Here is a 22655-nt window from a genome sequence, read left to right on the forward strand (position 1 = left end):
CCTGACGGGGCGCTTCTATTTGTAGTCTTTTGTAGTCTTTACGGTAGTGGTTTAGCGGATGAGGAAACGCACAGACCAATTGCATGCGAGTTAAGCCATCCCATGTGATACTACTCAGCAGGGGTGTCGTTAGGCCTGTTTTAGGGGGGCTGAAGCCCCCCTAAAATGTTCTTCAGCCCCCCCAAATAATTATTGGGATTTTTTTTTTTTTTTTTTTTTATTCTTTATTTTTTTTTGGAAATTTAACTATTTTTTTACACATGGACAAGTTATTTATAACTCTAACATGATACATATGTGAGTGCGTTTCTGGTTTGTATGTTTTCTCCCCCTTCAAATTACAATCCAATAGCCTCTCATCATACTTAACAATAAAAGACAGGGCACTAGGACCTTGGGGACTCTGCATCGCTGCTGCGCTGGCTTTCTCACTCTGCCAAGTAACGTCTCTCATCAAGACAGCAGGATTACAGCCAACGAGTTTAGCTCATAGTAAATGATGCATGGAGTGAAATTGTAAGTACAGGTAGTTACAGAATGTGGCTATCTGTAGTTGTTAATGATTGATACCTGCTTAAATTTAGGTTTACTTGAGGCAAATGAAAGGGAATATTGTAATGAGCTATGTTAACATTAAGCTAACTAGCTAGCTATTTTGTTAGAAAAGGTCTCCAGTGAGCAAGAGTGTGAACGAGCAAATTTGAAATGTAAGAAATAACTATCAACAGCTTTCTATTCTTTGCATTAATATCTATCTCTAGTATTTTAAAACAATAATATCAGTGCCTTTAGAATGTTGTTGTTTATAATCAGTTAATGCTAGTGGAAACTAAATGTCATAGTGTCCCTCATAACGCTATTGTACCGGTATATCATCCAATTCATTGACCAGATGGATATAAGAAGATTCTTTAGCAGAGGTGACAGCTCCGCCCTAGTCAAAACAAGTATATTCGTCTTTCCTTTACAAGCAGGAAAAATATTTCTCTCTATTTGATAAAAGTTCATATTTGTGTTGTCAAATTTCACAATGACCCTAGAATTCTGTCTCTTATGTTATCTTATACTGAATGAATGCAAGCAAAGATACACAGAAAAATCACACTCTTTCTGATTGAACCAATCTATGAACTGTCTGAAACAATGGATATCCTCAGCCCCAAATAACCCTAACCCAAATAAAATTGGCGCGCGCTGCGCGCGCAAACATTCAGCTTCCTTAGGGGCTAAGCCCCCCCTTTCTTTCAATCCTAGAAACGCCCCTGCTACTCAGCCAATCAAGTCTGTTCATTCCAGGCTGTTAGAGGCAAGTAACACATGAAAAGACGGTAGAAAGAAAAAAAAAGATAGTGATACAGGTAGAGAAAACAAAGGGAGAGAGACAGATGACTGAGCCGGAGAAAGTTGAGAAACACAGGAATGAGCCGGAGGAGGGGAGAGAAACAGACGAAGAAAAAAGTGGGGGGGTTGGATATAAGAGGGGAAGAAAGTGATTCTAAAACTGTTCAATTGTTAAGATGTGTTTAGATTCATTATCTGTAAAATTCTTTGAGACTTTTGAGTCAAGATGTGAAACAGAAAAATTGAAATTAATGCTTTTGCTCTCTTTATTTTATTTTTCTGAAGTTAAACCCTTTACTTGAACATGCACAATTATCGCATTTTATTTGTTTTCTCTTATTTTGAAATGCAACCCTACCTTTATTTGGTTAATGAGAGAACATTATACATATCTGCAATCATACATATATGTTCAATTCTATGTTACGTGACAATAAATATTATCAAAACGTTTTTGAATCGTACTGAATTCATTTGATTTGACAGTCAGGTAGTGAGTACATGCAGATGGTGATACAACTACTAAGCTACTTAAATTTATATCACACTAAATAGTTAGACATTATGATCTTCCGGACCAATTTGCTTCGAGAAATGTTCTCTTACTGGACCTCCTTAAATTTTAGTTTAATACCCCTGTTGTAAAGGGTCATATCATATTATCGAGGTATGACAATGCCGCCACCGAAATGGCAGGTCGCCAGGTTGACACTTAATATATATGGTTTACTTGTTGGGTCAGTAGGCAGGGACTATTAAATCAGACCAGGGTGTATGTTCAAGTCACAAAAGCCTGCCAGTAGCAAATTGAGCACTAACACAGGAAAGGTAAGAACATGTTTTGATAATTTTTCTTATAAAGAACATCGGAATGTTTCGTTTTTCACTTCCATTTATTTTATAAATAGCCGCAGTCAGTTAATGTAATCATGAGCTGTGAGGAATCCTGTCTGAAATCAAAGATATTATTTAATTAAATTAGGGGATCGTAGTAATGTGTATTTATTTAGGATAATAAACTCTTCTTGTTGTGTTTGTAGCTCTGTTTTAAAGCAAGAATGGACACATGGAAATACATCAATTGTTCTTAGTACGTGCCACTATTTAACATGTGTACAAGGGATGTTTCCTACTGAAAAGTCATTGCGAGTACTCCATCGGTTGTTTAAGAGAGAGGGTGGGGGGTTGAGTCACTGGCCACATTTTGAGACATTACTATGGAGTAAAGTTTGTCGGTTTCACGTTTAAATGTTTGTTGCAACAGTAGAACAGGTTAGTGTTTTGCATCTAGGCTCCGACTTAGTCATTCCCCCCCCTATGATTACATAGATATGATGGAAGTGAGGAGAGAATACTATGAGAACCGCACAAATTCGGAGCCTGACGTTATGGATCAGTATCTCCTATTCGTGCGCCTCACCACCAAGGTGTGGCCATTCTCCTTAGGCGCATTGGCTTGCAGTAGAAAATACCACCTAGTGAAGCTGCTACGTGCAGACCTTGCATCCGTCACTGTGACGTAATTGGCTGGCAATATATGCTTTTTAATTCAGCCCCTACTACGCACGTTACTTAAATGTAAAGCTGGAAAATGTGAAGCTTATCAGGCCTGTCGTGCCTAGACACAGGTGCAAAGCTGACTATATTGGCAAATGGTCCATTGAAGTATTACAAGTCATGATGTTGTTATCAAAGAGGTGACAATAGTTTCTTTTTTCTTCCACAGATGAGCGGATATTCCAGTAAATTGTTGTGCCTGACAAACTTAGCTATTGTTGGCCTTATCTACTGTGTTATTTCTTCACTTGTATATTTTGAGCCTCAATCCCCTTTGTGTCAATTTACATCTACTTTGGGTAATGAAACAGTAAATGAAGAGCCACCAGCTGAAAAGCCCATCGTTCTGCTGTGGTTCTGGACTCTTGGTGTGAGGTTTGATTTCCAAATCTGCTCAAGCTACTTCAACATTGATGGCTGCATTCTGACTGATGACAGATCATTGTACAGCCAAGCCGAGGGAGTCATCATCTTCCACAGAAGCATAAACTAGAATTTGGAAAACCTGCCCAAGGAGCCGCGTCCATATTTTCAGAAGTGGATTTGGTACCATACAGAATCTCCCACGAACACGCAGAAGATACCAGGTCTGGAAAATCTGTTCAACTTAACATTGAGCTACAGACGAGATGCTGACATCACAGTGAGGAATGAGGTGACGATCAAGCAAACAGAGACAAAGGAAGAAGTAGTTCTGCCCAAAAAGGACAAACTGGTTTGTTGGATTGTCAGTAACACCGACCCAGCTACTGGAACATCTGTGAGAGAGACATATTATGCAGAACTGTCCCAACACATAAAGGTTGATGTATTTGGTGCTTTTACGGGGCAGCGGTTGAAAGATGAAGACTATTACCCCACCCTTGCGAGTTGTAAGTTTTATCTCTCATTTGAGAACTCGCTCCACGTGGACTACATAACAGAGAAGGTCAACGGGCCCCTTGTAGCAGGGACTGTCCCTGTAGTTATGGGTCCACCAAGGGAAAACTACGAGCAGTTCCTTCCCGATGGTTCCTTCATTCACGTAAATGATTTCCCTGATGCTAAAGGTCTGGCAGAGTTTCTGCAACGCCTGGACAAGGACCATGAAGCATACATGAATTACTTTGAGTGGAGAAAGTACTATGAAGTCACTGCTCATCTTTTGTCAATGAGCAATGAATTCATTCATCCTGTCTGCCTCGCCTGTGACCACATCTCAAAGTACAAAGAATACCATGTTGTCAATGATCTTTATGGGTGGTACTTTCATGATATCTACAGTGAGAACATCATTTGACAGACTATAAACTAAAACATATACTTTAAATGTGTGTGATGCTTTGACCCTTGCTAGAGTAATGATTTAATTAATCAATATAATTCACATGTTAACAGTTGATATAATCAAACTGGAGCTGATGAAAATAGTGTTGCAAATGTTCTCTCTTTTTGAGTCACTTTGAGTTGTTTTGAATACATCTAGACCAGGGGTCACTAACAGGCGGACCGCGGTCAGATTCCGGACCCAGAAGCCGTCCCGTACCGACCCGGACCTACAGCCAGAACAGAAGGTCGGGATTTAAAACCTGACGGGGCGCTTCTATTTGTAGTCTTTTGTAGTCTTTACGGTAGTGGTTTAGCGGATGAGGAAACGCACAGACCAATTGCATGCGAGTTAAGCCATCCCATGTGATACTACTCAGCCAATCAAGTCTGTGAATTCCAGTCTGTTAGAGGCAAGTAACATATGAAAAGACGGTAGAAAGAATAGAAAAAATTAGCGATACAGGTAGAGAAAACAAAGGGAGAGAGACAGACGACTGAGCCGGAGAAAGTTGAGAAACAGAGGAATGAGCCGGAGGAAGGGAGAGAAACAGACGAAGAAAAAAGTGGGGGGGTTGGATATAAGAGGGGAAGAAAGTGATTCTAAAACTGTTCAATTGTTAAGATGTGTTTAGATTCATTATCTGTAAAATTCTTTGAGACTTTTGAGTCAAGATGTGAAACAGAAAAATTGAAATTAATGCTTTTGCTCTCTTTATTTTATTTTTCTGAAGTTAAACCCTTTACTTGATCATGCACAATTATCACATTTTATTTGTTTTCTCTTATTTTGAAATGCAACCCTACCTTTATTTGGTTAATGAGAGAACATTATACATATCTGCAATCATACATATATGTTCAATTCTATGTTACGTGACAATAAATATTATCAAAACGTTTTTGAATCGTACTGAATTCATTTGATTTGACAGTCAGGTAGTGAGTACATGCAGATGGTGATACAACTACTAAGCTACTTAAATGTATATCACACTAAATAGTTAGACATTATGATCTTCCGGACCTTTGCTTCGAGAAATGTTCTCTTATTGGACCTCTTTAAATTTTAGTTTAATACCCCTGTTGTAAAGGGTCATATCATATTATCGAGGTATGACAATGCCGCCACTGAAATGGCAGGTCACCAGGTTGACACTTAATATATATGGTTTACTTGTTGGGTCAGTAGGCAGGGACTATTAAATCAGACCAGGGTGTATGATCAAGTCACAAAAGCCTGCCAGTAGCAAATCGAGCACTAACACAGGAAAGGTAAGAACATGTTTTGATAATTTTTCTTATAAAGAACATCGGAATGTTTCGTTTTTCACTTCCATTTATTTTATAAATAGCCACAGTCAGTTAATGTAATCATGAGCTGTGAGGAATCCTGTCGGAAATCAAAGATATTATTTAATTAAATTAGGAGATCGTAGTAATGTGTATTTATTTAGGATAATAAACTCTCCTCGGTGTGTTTGCAGTTCTGTTTTAAAGCAAGAATGGACACATGGAAATACATCAATTGTTCTTAGTACGTGCCACTATTTAACATGTGTACAAGGGATGTTTCCTACTGAAAAGTCATTGCGAGTACTCCATCGGTTGTTTAAGAGAGAGGGTGGGGGGTTGAGTCACTGGCCACATTTTGAGACATTACTATGGAGTAAAGTTTGTCGGTTTCACGTTTAAATGTTTGTTGCAACAGTAGAACAGGTTAGTGTTTTGCATCTAGGCTCCGACTTAGTCATTCCCCCCCATATGATTACATAGATATGATGGAAGTGAGGAGAGAATACTATGAGAACCGCACAAATTCGGAGCCTGACGTTATGGATCAGTATCTCCTATTCGTGCGCCTCACCACCAAGGTGTGGCCATTCTCCTTAGGCGCATTGGCTTGCAGTAGAAAATACCACCTAGTGAAGCTGCTACGTGCAGACCTTGCATCCGTCACTGTGACGTAATTGGCTGGCAATATATGCTTTTTAATTCAGCCCCTACTACGCACGTTACTTAAATGTAAAGCTGGAAAATGTGAAGCTTATCAGGCCTGTCGTGCCTAGACACAGGTGCAAAGCTGACTATATTGGCAAATGGTCCATTGAAGTATTACAAGTCATGATGTTGTTATCAAAGAGGTGACAATAGTTTCTTTTTTCTTCCACAGATGAGAGGATATTCCAGTAAATTGTTGTGCCTGACAAACTTAGCTATTGTTGGCTTTATCTACTCTGTTATATCTTCACTTGTATATTTTGAGCCTCAATCCCCTTTGTGTCAATTTACATCTACTTTGGGTAATGAAACAGTTAATGAAGAGCCACACATTTTATTTATTTTCTCTTATTTTGAAATGCAACCCTACCTTGATTTGGTTAATGAGAGAACATTGTTCATATCTGCAATCATACATATATGTTCAATTCTATGTTATGTGACAATAAATATTATCAAAAAGTTTTTGAATCGTACGGAATTCATTTGATTTGACAGTCAGGTAGTGAGTACATGCAGATGGTGATACAACTACTAGGCTACTTAAATTTATATCACACTAAATAGTAAGACATTATGATCTTCCAGACCTTTGCTTTGAGAAATTTTCTCTAACTGGACCTCTTTAAATTTTAGTTGAATACCCCTGCTCTATATCATGAAACACATACCTCTTTGCAGAGAAAAGGAAGGAGAAGCAGGGAAGGAAGGAGAATATAGATGAAAAACGACTCACAGTAAACATCAAGTTCCAGGCCTCTGCTGTGTCGACCATGGCTGATTGGGTTGCTGGCCACACAGCAGTAAATTCCCTTGTCCTCTTTCCTCACAGGACTTATTAACAATGTAGAGTTGTCTTGGGAGAAGTGGTGTCTGTCCGTGGGGCCCAGCGGGATGTTGTCCCTCAGCCACTGGAACACAACGCTTGTTCCATTCTCAACAGAGCAGGTCCAGGTTACGTTCGCCTTGTCCTCGATGACTGCATAGTTTGGATTCTTCTCAATGACTGGACTGGACACAGGGACTGAGGATTAAAACAAGAAATGTTGGTCAATTTAGAAATGTTCCGATAAATGTCATCATGACAGGACAGATCAGAGCTGAGGGTCATTGAAACACTCACCATCCACTGTCACATGCACAGTTCTCTCCTCCTTGATGACCGGTCCCGTCTTGTTGTGAAACGCAATGTTGAGAGTCAGATGATAATCCCCTTTGTCGCCCTGGTTTAATTCCTCGATCCGCAAAGAGGCATTGGGTTCCTTGAAGATGAGGCGTTTGCCGTACATCATGTCAGGGATATTCTTCTCTTTGTTAAACGTCACCACCAAGGTCCTGGTGCCACTCGGGCTGGTGTGGAACCATGTTCCCTGGATCTCAGCCTTGTCCAACGGAAAACGAGTCTCCACTGACAGAAACAGGGGCCTCCCTTCGATGCCATGATGGACGAGTGACGGCATGTAGATAAAGTCAGAGCTGACCTCTGTGCGGGAGGAGAAGATGTGGGATGGAGGTGAGAGGAAGGGAAGGAAAGAGAGTCATCACATTATAGGTCTGATAATTTAGGAATAAACCTTTAAAGGCAATATCAAGTGCAAATTAAATTGACTTAAACGATTTAAGTAGTATGAGAAGTGTATGAATTAAAGACATTTTTTTAAAAACTTTGCTACAAACATCTCATGCACATCTTTAATACCATCCATAATGGGAAATATATTGGAAAAGCATTGGGCTATTGATTAGATGGCGTGAGAGGGAGCCCAGATCTGTTTTGACTGTATAATCCTGTGACCTACTGTATATCCTGAAACTGTGATGAGTTAATATTGACCCAGTTCACTGCAGGGTGTCATAGTTGTCAGGCAAGACGAGGCCTGTCTCTCTCTTCACAAAACAAACACCAGGTCTCTGAAGAAACCACATATCTGCTGATTTATTGCCCCTCGCTGTCTGATTTAAGTTGTGTCTGGTGGTTGCCAGGGCAGTTTGTTCTCTGGTAACAGGCTGAAAACAAAACCGGGGTGTTGTTAATATTCCACTTGAATTATGTCATGTATCTGACAATAACTTCATTTTCAAGTTGAAGTGTGAGGTGTGAGGTGAATTAGCTGACTGTGCCTTTGGACGCCAAGTTGAGTGAAGCAGCAGCCTGTGAGTAGGCAGTGCTACTGTGAAACCAACTCACTAGAGCCTCTCACTTTTTGTTCTCTTATAACTTCCCCTTTCTCTTAATTTCACTCCTGTCTATCTCTGTTTCAGCATTGTAGAAGTGAGTGCAAATTAGTGATGAAACAGTGTTCGGTTGCTTTATGATTGTAAATAACTGGGGGCAAACTCAGAAAACTGGATTTTCTTTCTCTCTCCAGTGCATGAAGCGAAAACGCCCCCATGGCACGTTCCCCTCTCCCTGGCCCGAGGGCCAGTTTCTGTGTGTGTGTGTGTGTGTGTGTGTGTGTGTGTGTGTGTGTGTGTGTGTGTGTGTGTGTGTGTGTTTGTGTGTGTGTGTGTGTGTGTCTGTGTGTGTGTTTGTGTGTGTGTGTGTGTCCCTAGCAGGAGTGTGCCTGTGTTTACAACAGCTGAGATCCGGTGAAAAGAAGAATGGGAGGGAGTGTGCCGAGCCCGCTCCTCCACTGTTTTCCCCAAACAATTAAGACTATGGTGACAATGGTCTTTGAGGTGAGAGGATACACACACATGCAGACACACGCGCACACACACACTCAAACAACACTACATGCTGAGACCCACCAGCACCTGCCTCTTAACACCCTCACACACATCCAAGCTGTTTGGATACTAAATAAAGTCACCCGGTGCGTGTCCGAGCTCCCCCATCATCTGACCTCCTTCAGATAAGACAAATAATGCTCCTCAAGGAAGGTTGATCATACAAACATCAAGGTACCGGGGGGGGGGGGGGGGGGGGTTCTGTGTTTGAGGGACTTTCCTGTTTGATCCATCATGTCATGTGAGAGAAGCTGCTGTATCTGTTATCACTGAGTCACACAGCTGCGGCCCAGGTCACTTCTCTTTTCCGATGACCCCGTCCGTCTCCACACAAAAATAGCACAAAGGCTAATTCTATAAAGTCACATGGTGCTGACGACGGTATTTACTTGCAGGAGAAACCAAGACAGACTCTCATGAAGGCTTCTCATTCGCTTTGAAAGAGGCTGTGGAGATGTTGGAAAGGTTGTTCAGCTTAGAATTTTGCCTGAATTATTCAAAATCCAAAAAGGAAAGTTTAACTTAAATAAATTTTCAATGCCATCTGATCTATGTCTGTGTTTTATAAATGTTGCAACCTGACCTGAACGTTTTAAAGACCAAAAATTTCACAGGGTATCAATGGACATTTTCTAAATGTAAACCAGAAAACAGAAACTTCCTCCGCCCGCCCCTGTGGGTTTTAGCCTGCCAACCAGGCAAACACAACAACCACAGAAACTGCACCAACACAACACTGACAACTCAAGCAGAAACATCCCAGCAGCGTGACGCCTCACCTGTTAGGATGAGCAGCACAGAGCACGCGTAGAGTGCCGTTCTTCCTGGGGCCTCCATGGCATCTTATCCTCTGGGGGATATGTTGGACCTGTGACAGGCGGCCAGGGAGTGTGGGAGGGATGGAGGAAGGAGGAGAGGAGTGGAAGAGAATGAGGAGGAGGAGGAGGAGCAGGAGAGAAATATGACTGGTTGTGGTGACAACATTTACAAGGGAAATTAGAGGACTGAGCTCATAGCCTGCATGCACAGAGGCCCCTCCCATGTGACACCAGGAGGACGAAGAGGTCCACCTGGCAAAGCGATAGCACGGTGTGGTCCTCTCTCTCTCACACACACACTCACACTCACACACAGACACACACACAGTGAGAGCCGCCCTGAGGCTGAGGGTTTCGCCCTGTCAAAGAGACACCGAGACATAAATATACAACTGTAAAAGGATAGTGGAGAGCAGAATGGAAACAGTCTCTTTAGATCATCCCTCACCAGCTGTCTGCTGCTCCAGTCCCTCAGGCAGCGGAACAAGGGCTGAGCAGACGGAGAAGAGCTTCAACCGGGAACAGCATGCAGTTTGGTTAAGTTACAGAGTTTTCAGGGGGCAAGATGGTTTGCAATTAGATATTCTGTCTGTGAGGATTTTGTGAACAAGAACAAAGAGACTGGTACCAGGGTGAGGAATGCTGCTGTGACACTGACACACTTTGACCTTACAGATGGAGACAATCAGGTCATTAGGGCCCGAGCACTGAGAGGCACTGACAGAGAGTGAGGCCCTATTGAAATTGTAAGGATTATTATTATTATTCAGGCAAATGAATTGAGGTAAACATAAAAATTAAAAAAAACTGTTTTTAATTTCATTTTTTCATTTTTATTTTATTTACCTCATGCGCAGAAGTGGACTGTGCAGGATTCATTTAATTTAATTCAATTATTTATTTTTGTTTTAAATTTTCTAGTGTTTTCTCAGTTTTTTCGGTTTAGCCTTTTTGCAATCTTGTCTAGTTTCCTGTATTTTGCACGTTTGTTTTGTTTTGTTGGAACCTTAGCCTTAATTAAAGGACTCTTTTGTTTTGCTACTGAATTTTGTTTTGCTACCGTAACTTGTATTATTAGTTGAATAACTTATCCTTTTACTAAATTAAGGTTTGGTGATGTTCTGTGCTCAGCTCCTGTTACTTTGAAGCTTTATATGATCTTAAATGAATTTGGTTAGGTGATGACGTGATAGCTGAATGGTTAGGATGCACAAACTATGGTGATATATGAGCTCTGGTTTCTATTATTGTTATGTTGTTTGTGTTTTAATTTTTGTATTGTTTTCCCACCCTCGAGGAGACAGTGTGGATTTGAAAATTAGATTTAATTCACCCTGACGAACACTTGTTTGTGCCACAGGCAGCGTGGGTTTTATTCTTAGACATAGGATTTTTCAATTCCTTTTCCGAGAAGAGACTGCAGGCTTTCTTTGTTTCTGAGTGCATGAGATGATATGCAGCATCCGTCCTGATCATTTAACAGAAAACAACACTCGCAAAAGAGTCCCATGTCAAACATTCAAACATCCCCCAAAGACCCTCCGTGCAAAATAGTTTTTTCTCCCAGCATGGTCATTCTCTGAAAGGATGTGGTGGAGCTCTGGACTGCAGAGTGAATGAATTAGACCATTGTAGGCCGTGTTAATGAGTGCCTAGTTTGGTGATGGCACCGTTAAATAAAGTGATTATTTTCTATGCGGTCAAGCACTCCCTACATCATGGGGGGGCCTATTTACTGAGAGAACCAGAGAACAATGTTTAATGGGTTTTGTATCACATCAACACATTGTTTGTTGGTCAGAACACATGATGGAGAGGATGTGTTACAGAATCATCTGGTCGGGTTGTGGGAAACAAAATTAGTTTTCCTCTTGTCACTTATTGATTTATCTCACAAAGCTATGATGCAAATATACTGTTTTTGTACTTGTTGAATTTAGCTATTCCTTCTTTACTTTATAAAGACAATATTTCTCCATTGAACCTGCAGGTTTCCTATTTCACCATTAGATGGGGCAAGTGCATCATCTATTAGACAGAGTCAGCCATGCTGCAGCTCTGTGGCACCAAACAAAAGACACAACATAGGGTGACACATTGAGATTTGTTTTTTCAATTTTTTTTATTGACGTTGCCATTCCATCAGAATCAGGATGATTTATTGATCACACAATCAAGTTGCCTGGAATCCATCCACCCACGCACGCACCTGTCTGCCTCCCTACCTTTGCTATACAGCTTATCCTAAAAAGGTCATAGGGGAGCCGGGTGCCAATCCCAGCTGACGTTGGGCGAGAGTGGTTTGCTCCACCATGGACAGGTCGCCAATCCATCAGACGGACAAAATACAGACAACAACAATCATTCACACACACACACCAAACCTCCAGCCATATAGAGTCACCAGTTACCTTAACCTGCATGTCATGGAAGCCAGAACTCTGGAGAAAACCCAGTGCTAACCCCTGGACCACCATGCTATACAACCATTAATGCATCCTACGGTACATGTTATTACTTAACTTTATTTGACTGTTGTAGCCCTGACCTGTTAAACGTGTTAAAAATGTCCCTACTTTGTGGTGCTTTTCTATTCATAGTGTACATTGCGGTTCGATTTAATTATTCTATAGATGATTAAGCGATTTTATATCATTCTTTCAGGTTTTGTGGCTCCATTTAAAAAGCACCAACCAAAACCAGCAGCTTACAGCGGAGCTTGTGACGTGTTATGTATTTTTATTCAAAGCAAGAATCTATTGAGACACATCAATGTTGCCTAATTCCCTGGGTGTGGATGCTTTGAATAATATCCTGACCTTTTGAGTTGACGACCTAGAAATGTGCAGAGCATGTAGAAGCATGTACCTGTTTACTTTGGTACACACCTAGACAGAGGTCAGGCGTGTTTAGTGCAGCACACACACACACACCATGCAGACAAACAAACACACACACACACAAACACACACACAGACAAACAAACACACACACACACACACACAAACACACACACATGACCAAGCACATATATCTCATTCCTGAGTTTCCTGGTGTTGTTGACGTTTGGTTATAACAGACAATTTCACATTTCTGCTCAGACAGAGGCTTTAGGTCTGTGGGAAATCAAACAGATATTATTGAGCTTGTCTGGTCTGATTAGTTGTGGTGCAGCACGGTACGGCCTGGTATGGCCTTTCTTTGTGGGACTGACGTTCGAAAACCAGGACACAGCAGCTGAGTGACACACCCACACACCCACACATACCCTCACACACACACAACCTCAAATGGGGGCCCTCTTGCTGTTCTTAAACATGTCACATTTTCCATTTTCAGCCTCCCAGCCGAGCTGTTGCCACATTTCGCCACAACTCAGCCCCTCTAGAGTCTTTCTACCTCCTGCTGCCTCTTGCTCCTCCACCTCATTGTCATCCCACATTATCTCGTTCTCTTTGCTTTTCCATGAAGTTCAGTTCGATGAACTACACCCCCCCAACTCCTCCTCACTCTTTTCACTCATTTAGGATCACTTTCCTTTCCTCCACAAAACTTATATCTGTCTTTTTCTTAGTGTCCTCTTCTTTTCCTTTTTTTGACCCTTCCTTTCCACCTCTTTCATTCTTCGTCTCCCCCAGCAGCCTTGGCCTCCAGCTGCAGACACTCAAAGCAGACACAGCACACCAGCCCACATCAAGGCCACACTATTGGCACACGTGTGTGCATGTGTGTGTGTGTGTGTGTCTGGCACAGTCGTTACAGTGGGGCCACATAGGGTGTGAGTGGCCTACTGTGATATACTGTAGGCTCCCATATATATTCCTTTTTCAACACACAGTTCCTGTGGTTAAAAACAGACATGTAGCTTTGTTGAAGGGCCTCTTGGAGGATGCTCAAGTGCAGGATGAGCTCATGAATGACATCAGAGAATCTCACCAATAGAGAAAGCAGTTCAGGTCATATTAAGAATAAGTAATAGGCTAAACCAAAAGGCAGGCTCTCACGCACACAATAAATGACTGTGCAACCAAAAGGAGAAGTGGGCGTGTGACGTTGAGCCTTTTACATTACTGATAAGAGGATGTCAAACCTTGACATAGAAATGTTATCCTATAGCTGAGAAAGAGAACGAGAGAGAGAGAGAGAGAGAGAGAGAGAGAGAGAGAGAGAGAGAGAGAGAGAGAGAGAGAGAGAGAGAGAGAGAGGTAAGGGTAAGCGATGCAGAGAGAGAGCACACAAAAAAAGGGGTGGGGACCTCTGCCTGGTCTGTGAGTGATTTGATTGGACGAAAAAGTTTCATTCACACACAAAGATTTATAACAGTGGGAAACATAGAATGTTGGACACACATGCTGCTGCACAGTTTGTGTGTCTGTGAGCACATGTGTGTGGGTGTATGCAGGCGCATGTTTCCCCCCCATGATTGCATGTGAGCATTTTTACAGCTGCATTGTTGAACCCGAGTATCTCTGTATGGATCTGACTTTAGTTGCCTAAGTAGCACCTTGACTTCATAAATGTGACCCAGAGTGTGGAGGTTGAGTCAGTGCCTCAGCTCTCTCCACCCAGCAGTCATAACAGTGTGGGAAAGTGTGCATGTGTGTGCGTGTGTGTGCGTGTGTGTACGTGTGTGTGTGTGTGTGTGTGTTTGCTGCATTAAACACGCCTGACCTCTGTCTATGTGTGTCCCCAAGTAAACATGTAAACATGCTTCTACATGCTCTGCACATTATTACATCTTCCTAGCATGTAACCAGCTGCAAGTACAGATGTATGTTTGTGTGTGTGTGTGTGTGTGTGTGTGTGTGTGTGTGTGTGTGTGTGCTGCATTAAAGACGCCTGACCTCTGTCTATGTGTGTCCCAAAGTAAACATGTAAATGCACATTATTACATCTTCCTAGCATGTAACCAGCTGCAAGTACAGATGTATGTGTGTGTGTGTGTGTGTGTGTGTGTGTGTGTGTGTGTGTGTGTGTGTGTGTGTGTGTGTGTGTGTGTGTGTGTGTGTGTATGTGTGTGTGCGTGTGCATGTGTCTGGTGGCAAGAGCCTCACCCCTTTAACGCATTCCACTATCTTGCGCCCACGCACTCGCCATGTGACCCACAGTCGAAGACAGGAAATAAACTGATGTCAAATCCGTCTGCCTGCTGGTTCAATTCTGCTTCCAGTCAAAGACTCAGCTCTGTGTGCTCCAAGAACACCGCTCCTGCGTTTTTTCAAATGCTGTATTGTGTGCACCTTTTTTCCCCTAATGTCATCGCGTTACCTCATTTGAGTAATTGCTCTCTTAATTCAAAAGAAAGGCTGTGGATTTGATTGAGCACATACTGATGTAACACACACAGAGTGTACATTCACTGCAGCGCATGTGACATGGCGTCTGTCAATGGTAGGTGTAGCACTGATAAAAACTTTCCTCCAGTTTACATAGTTGACACCCATACACACACAGAGGTAGATTATCTTGTTTCCTGTTTAGCATTCTAATGTTCCTGAGGTAGATTAGAAATCGGATATTCTCCCTCACAGCGGATGCATTTCTGTGTTTGAGACATTTCTCATATTCAAAACTGGACTTTGCAAATGTCTGCTCCAGACATGACTGAGTAAAATGTCTCACGAGCAAACCAGGAAAAAAAAGAAAGTGCATGGTTTTTCCATTGCGGCAATGACTCTTTTATTAATTCTGAGGTGGCATTTAACCCCGCACACACCTATGAAAAATATGTGTTTGCGTCGCACATGCCATAAACCAAACTGGTGTGTTTGTGTATGTGTGTGTTTGTGTGGTTGGGTGCACGTGCATGCAAACAGCGTTGAATGGACACAGCCACCTTTATGTTCTCCCCAGCAGTAAACTGTTGGCTGTTAAGACAGACCATGGCTCCAGGCTGAAAGTCAGTACTCCCTTTGCTCAGGTTGTGCTTGTCCTCTCTGCTTCACATGGTCGTAAAAGCGAGGACAACAACGCATTGCCTTCACCGACCCCTGAGGTTAGAGGGCGGATGTTGACCTGAGCTGACCAGCTCCACTGTCCTCGAGAACAGCCTCCAGTAATCAGAGAGGGAAAGGTGACATTCTACGACTTAACGTCAGACACAAGTGCGTTCAACACGCCCCCTCATTTCATGAAAGCACGGTTGTATCTTAAAGTCAAACAAACAAACAAACACACACACACACACACACACACACACACACACACACACAAACACACACACACCCCTTTGGCACTTCCACAGACCCCCTCATTCCCCTTCGTTCCTGTTGTCGAAGGTTGTAATGTTTATCGTCACTCGACACAAACCAGTGTTTGCCGATGTGTACCAAGGCAGCGTGTCCCCCCCCCTCGCCATTTATCAAAAATGACTTGACATGACTTGCACCCCTGCTGCGACGGCCAGCATCTGGTCTCTCCCTCGCTCTCTCCCCGGAGGTATCACAGTGAAATGTTTCCTACAGGCACATAGGAGAGGTATGAGATTACAGAGTCCCTGCTATAACAGCGAGATGTATTGATAGGGGCAGTTGAACAGCTGGATGGGGCCTATCACACTCCCAGTATCTTAAACAGAGGCATTCCTTTGTTTGAAGGTATTTTAAAAAAGTTCTACCCATAACCACCCATAGTGGTGATGTAATCAGCGAGAGGTGTGAAGTAAAACAAGGCATGCAGGCCTGTGTGGTTTTGAATCCATGAAGAGAAAGTTGTGCTCCTGTGTTCATAACGTAAGAAGGTGGAAGGAGCTTACAGTGAATGGGTGTGTTCAAACTCCTGTCGCGTGTGAACAGATGCAGAAATGCTCTTTTTCATGACCAACACGTCCCTGGTTACACCAAACTACAACATCAACACCGACACCACAGATATTATAATGCTTGAAAACAACAACGAAAAAGTTGTTTTGTTTGCACATTTTAACAGAAATGCTGCCAGACTCTTTCAGACCTACTAACAGCAGATGTTTGGTCATTCAGAGAACAACCAACAAAGCCTGGGTCACCTCACAACAATAATCAGAGCAGAGTAAAGCGCTGTAAATTAATTAAATTTTAAATTTTAAAAATCGAATACAGATTGTACCACTTGTATTTTTACAAAGAATTCAATGTAATCTAACATTCAAGACCATTAAGCAATTTAATCTTATACTTATAATTTATTGACATATATGAATACATTTATTTTATTTACTAGTTTATTTATTTCAATTTAATATTTAAATAAAAGAAATTTCCTGTATTTTTGTGGCATTTACACTTAATTTAGAAAGAAAAATAATAACAAACATTTTCCGTGAAACAACTTTTTCACAGTGTTTGTTTATTTTTTTCTTCTCAAATATGTGACAAAAACATTGCCCCGAACAACAATTAACAACGGAAAAACTTTATCAGTAACTGGAACTTGTCCAAATGAGATAACCATTATTTCACTTTCATTATGATAACTGGGCCTTTTTATTGTAGCCTTTTAGGGAACCCCTAACCCTTACTGACTCATTTACATTGTGTTAAAGGAAGATTTTCCCTTGTTTTGAGGTTAGATGAGAACATAGATACTGCTCTCATACGTGCATGCTTAAAATGAATAATCCATAGTGTCTGTTCCAGTCCCTGAAATAGTCATAGTCACCCATCATCATATTTCTGAGTGTTACAGCGGTTTGACCACATTTCGTAGTTGAGCTGCGTTTGATGCTGAGGTGCTAGCAGTTTATCCACAGACTACTGTTAGTCACACTGAAAAAGGTATATACCGAAATGAGTCACATTATGCTGAAGCCATTAGCACTGTGTGTCAGCGTGAACAGGGTTCTGGCAGTTTTTGAAACCTCATAAAAACTGCTGCCTGAAGTTTCCCAGGGTACATCAGTCCTAAAACACTTCAGAGGTGTGTGATGTGACGGGAGGAAAAGTTTCTTTCGATGTACAAGGGAGCTGGAGCCAATCCCAGGTGACATTGGGCTACAGGCTGGGTACAATGTGAACAGGTCACCAGTTCATCAAAGGGCAAAACACACTCACATTTACTCCTACACTCAATTTTGGCGTCTCCATTTATCCGAACCACAATCTGCATGTTTTTTGGACTGTGGAAGTAGGAGCACATACAAATTCCACAAAAAAAGAACACGACTGAACCGAGATTCAAACTGGATACCTTCTCGCTGTGCGGCGACAGTGCTAACCACCACATGATAATAACCACAACCTAATCATTATATGTCTTTCCCCATTAGCAACTCCAGTGCTGTTGTTTTGTGTGTTGAAGTGTGTTTGCCCACCCTTGTGCAGTCCACATGCAAGGAAGCACAAGCTGGAATGTAAAGTATATGTTTACCTTTATAAAAGGCATAAACAAAGACAGACAAGGTCTGTAATTGAAAGCAACATGGGAAAAAAAGTAAAAAACAGCCATCATGTTAACAGTAATTAGATCCCACCTGTCTCCACAGACTCAAATGGACGGTAAGACCATATGCCCTCAGTAACACAGTCCCGCACTCCCACCGCAGATACTGTCTGTATCTGTGACCACTCAGCTGATTACAGGCAAGATGGCAAAATCGTTCCCAGGTGAAACAATAACAATTGTTCACAATATAAAAGCCGCACATGCCAGACAAACACTAGCGGTGCCTTTCAAGGTCCAGTAAAAAGTCCACGTCTCCGGGAAAAAGATAAAACAGCCACGATTGCTGTGTTCCAGCCGTAATAAAAAGCAGCTCACTTTCAGGATCACACGGTGTCGCAATACATGATCTGCTTTTCAATGTTGGTTCAGCAACAGGTTGCATGTATACGCAGGTGTTGCATCACAGGTACTTACATGTGCCGCATTCTGTCTGCATTCGTCTTTCTCATATCAAGACAATAACAAACGCCTTTGACTGCACTGATGCCGGGACTGCACCTCATTTACCTGAAAATACAACTTCTCCAATACAACTTTAAACAGTCCTCACAGTAAGTCAAACATAAACTCTCTCTCTTTGGCACCAGCGGCTAGTTTGAAAGGGCCAAAGTCCTTTCTAGGTCAAATACACCAAGTTTCATTTTTTAATAACAGTCAGGTACAATAAAATATAATAACACCCCTTTGTAGAGTGATAATTACATCCTTGTAAAAAGATGAATAGTTCACAGCTTTTTATACTCAATTATATAGCTCTATTCTTCGAATTCCCTGAACAAGTGCCAATGCAGCACACACTATCTTCCGCTTCTTTCACGGGCTCGCAATAATCCTTCCGATCCACTCTTATAATCGCTGAGCCCTCCCCTTTGAAAGGCTAAGACAAAAAGAAATCTGTCAAATATTATTTACTTGCGCCCAGCTTGTTTTTCCGGCGTCTGCAGTTAATTTTCTGAGGAATGTGAGGAGCAGCTGTCACTTTAGCACATGAATGGAGCCAGTTTAGTGGCCCAGAGGCATCAGAGTGGATCAACGGAGGAGGAGGGACAGCTGGGCCCGAGGGGACAATAGCACTCTCAGTTAATCATTAATACTCTTAATGAACAGCAGCCAGGCACCAGAGGTTCACTCGGCAGTCTCTCCAGAATATTCCGCTTGCAGCAGGAGGACGCCGGCGGCCTTGGTCTGCCGGGTGACCCCAAACTGACACTTGTTGATTGGGGCCTTTTAAGGGTCTGCGGGAAGTTTAAACTGCTATCTGCTTGATTCAGTTTCCCCCATCTGCCTTCAGTTAGATGACATGAGTCAGATGTGTTTCAACGTCATTTCTTCTTGTCAAACCACATGCTGCTGTTGTTATTTACAAACTAAATGACATGAAGCTATTTGCCCTTGAGGTTAATTAGGTCGTGTTGACAACACCTTTTTGACCTGGACAGAAGCCACAGAGTCACACTAACATGTTGCCTATGCTGTTGAAAGCAACATGTTAATTCCTCCTGTGACGTAATCTGTGTCCTTATGCCCCGACATTTAAATTTAACTTGAAACTGATGCATTTACACCTTGTTTTTAGCCTAAATGTGCGCTCTGATCCACATGCAAAATATCAGAGGACATTTCTGCAAAAATATTGTGTAAATGAAGTAATGTTTGGCTAGGTTTAAAAAGAAACAGCACCCAAAGGTTCTGCAGTTGCATCTGGGGACTTAAAAATGTGCATTTGTTTTTTTTTCTTTAGTCACTTGGATGACACCACAGGAGCATCATGGCTGAAATTGTATTTATTCCCGTAGTTTTCTTACATTTGAGGAAGGAGTCACCAGTTACCTCAAATGTATCGGATTTGGCTTCCACAGCGCTTACCCCTGAAACTCCAAAAAAATGTGTGGACTCAAACGCTATAGCCACCCCTTAGAGTCCATACGTCTATTTGTTTGTAGTCACCGCCACAATATCAACACTGACCACCACATGATGACTGACACTTTCCGTAAATTGGTAACATCTTACCTCAAAGCTGTGCGCAGTCATTCCTTCACTCCCTCCCCTTCTTGCTTTCTTTCTCTTTCTCGCTGACACAACGACACAAACATTGTCATCGGACACGTGTGTAAACTCAGTCTTGATAAAAACAAACATCGTTATGTCTTCACAAATTCACAAATGACACTTGTGCTCATTTGCAATTAGAGAGAGGAGGTGAGATCTGATCACAAGTGGTCAAAATGTTCACCTACTCCACTTCAGTTCATATTGCATGGGTAAGCCGATGAGTCAGAAGAGCAGGTGCATTCTGGTCCGTTAATCTCCATACTTCCTAGTATAACCGCTGGTGTAAAAGAAAACAATCTCACAAAGTCGGACATGTTACAACCAAGTCATATATTTTCTTAGACTGTTAACATGAACCTTATCAATCACGGAGTCTTTGTTTCCACAAACTTCTCTCACGGGTTTTGGTCGGATCATGTGTTAAGAGAGTTACCATAAAACCTGAGATGTTACTGGAAGATAAATGGGCTTTTAGAGAGGAGCAGATGTTGGCTAGAGGTCTCATTTGAATGTTACACTGATCCTCTGTTTATGTTTGTGTGGATGGAGGAAAAAAGAGACCGTGTGTGCGTGTGTGTGAGTGTTCCTGACCACATGAATTTGTATGTAAGTGTGTGTCCGCACGTGGCTGTGCGTCCAGCCCTGGCCCTCCCCATCAGGCGGAGGTGGCAGGTGTTCCTGTGTCCCCTTAAAAAGAGCAGGTTTTTATGTCGCCTCCTCAAGTTAGTGGCTTGGTTGCCAAGGCGATGCCCCAACAGAAAGAGGCTTGTGTCTGGGGGCCGGTGCCGGGGAGGAGAGGAGAGGAGGACAAGGGAAGAGGAGAGAAGGGGCTTTGCTCGCACCACACACTACGGACTTCAGTCTGGCTTGACAAGAGAGAGGACCAGAGGAAATCAAGTCAGGGACACAGAACAGACCCGGTTTGTCTGCTGGCATTGCTGGCATTTTTTCACAAAATGTCGTTTAAATATTAAGCCGCTGATGGGATGGATAAATCTGACTCACAAAGACGGCGGTCTGAGTGATGCTTGTAAATCCTGACAATGGGTGTGAGAGGTTAAAAGGGAATCCAATATCACACTTCCTATCGGATTCCCTCCTCAGGTGTGACAGCTGTGTGCCTACAGACTTCTGCTTATTACAACTGTACACTGGGCCTTGTGGCGCGGACATCCCCCTCTATTAAGGTGGGACGTGACAGGCCCACAATCAATCTCGCCCTCTCTCTCTGTAAGTGTGTGTGTGTGTGTGTGTGTGTGTGTGTGTGTGTGGTTCTACGGGTGTGGGCGGGAGTAACAAGATCTGGGTAACTCTGGGAGTCACCTGTCCCTTGTTGGCCTCTCTCGTCCCTCATGGGAGGACTGCGATTCTCTTTTGGCCGAGCTGATCAGCAGCTGCCACGCGCAAACACTCACACACAAAAACACACAAAGGCATAAAGGCAAACACACACAAAAAAAAAACACAAACACCCTTTTCTTTCACAGCTCGGAGTTAAAGATTGAACTGGCCTTTTTGGGGGATGATCGAAAGCAGCAGCGCGTCATGACTCACGTGTCATGATTTGGCAAATGCCATAGTGATGTTGCATGGACCACAAATTCATGAGCATCGTGAGTAATGTCCAGTTCACAGGGCTGACTCCGTTTTGAAAGTGGTTGATAAAACAACTTGAATCTGATAAATGTGAGTCACTTCCTTGTCTGGTTATATGGTGGACGAGTCACACGATTCAAAAGAATTAAAGCTGCACTTATCCCTATTTTTATATTAACTATGGGTCAAATGACTACATGCGACATGGAAGGGCTCTTTCATAGTGAATAACCCAAAGGGAATTATCAGCCAACTGAAGATTTCCCTCAGGTTTAGCATCTTTTAGCTCGCTGTTTTGGTTTTAAAGCAGTTTTCAGACACTTGTTGGCTCTGGGCATTTTCCCGGAGTTTGTCTTTGACACGTGAAAAACGCACCAGGAGATTGTTCGGGTCAGACACATTCACAGCAAAGGAAAATTAACGGAACATACAAGGGAGGGAAGGCAACGGAGAAGAGCATGCAGGAGGCAGGAAATCATGTGACTCTGTTTCCAGCACATCATCACCAACTTCGGCTCTCATCACCAGAAGCTCTTGAATCTCATTTTGTTTCTTTGTCTGTGTCTCCTATATGTACGCCTCCACTTTTTCATCAAGAGATATTCCTGTTCTTCGGGTTTGGGTCCTTACCATGCTAGAAACTCCAATCGACATGGCCAATGGCTGGCTTGAAACATTCTGGACATTTTCCTTCTGTTTTCTCACACGGGCTCAAGTCCTGGAAAATGTCCAGAGCAACTGACTTGGACATTTGCGTTCTCACATACAGAGCCTCGGGATTAATTTAGGAAAACGTGCTGACTTCTGCACATTTCCGTCACACACACAGGT

The 22655-nt window shown here is 42.4% G+C and overlaps 1 protein-coding gene and 1 pseudogene across 3 annotated transcripts in view; one reads left to right on the forward strand and one right to left on the reverse strand.

The window, feature by feature from the left end:
- The window catches only part of hepacam2 (HEPACAM family member 2), a 31400-nt gene extending 12285 nt beyond the window's left edge, over positions 1-19115 (reverse strand). Inside the window, exons 1-4 of one of the 3 annotated variants that reach the window (XM_061092441.1) lie at positions 19086-19115; positions 9714-9802; positions 7328-7687; positions 6941-7228 (exon numbers count right to left, since the gene is read on the reverse strand). In XM_061092441.1, the coding sequence (XP_060948424.1) occupies positions 6941-7228; positions 7328-7687; positions 9714-9771 (706 nt within the window). In that variant the 5' untranslated portion in view covers positions 9772-9802; positions 19086-19115. Of the gene's footprint in view, positions 1-6940; positions 7229-7327; positions 7688-9713; positions 9803-18587; positions 18755-19085 lie in introns of those variants that run through there. The other 2 variants (XM_061092440.1, XM_061092442.1) reach the window with 2 other exon arrangements.
- LOC133026404 (4-galactosyl-N-acetylglucosaminide 3-alpha-L-fucosyltransferase 9-like) lies at positions 3022-4177 on the forward strand (annotated as a pseudogene).
- Positions 19116-22655: the final 3540 nt, after the last annotated feature.

The sequence above is a fragment of the Limanda limanda genome, chromosome 19, assembly GCF_963576545.1.
Source record: "Limanda limanda chromosome 19, fLimLim1.1, whole genome shotgun sequence".
NCBI classification, from domain to species: Eukaryota; Metazoa; Chordata; class Actinopteri; order Pleuronectiformes; family Pleuronectidae; genus Limanda; species Limanda limanda.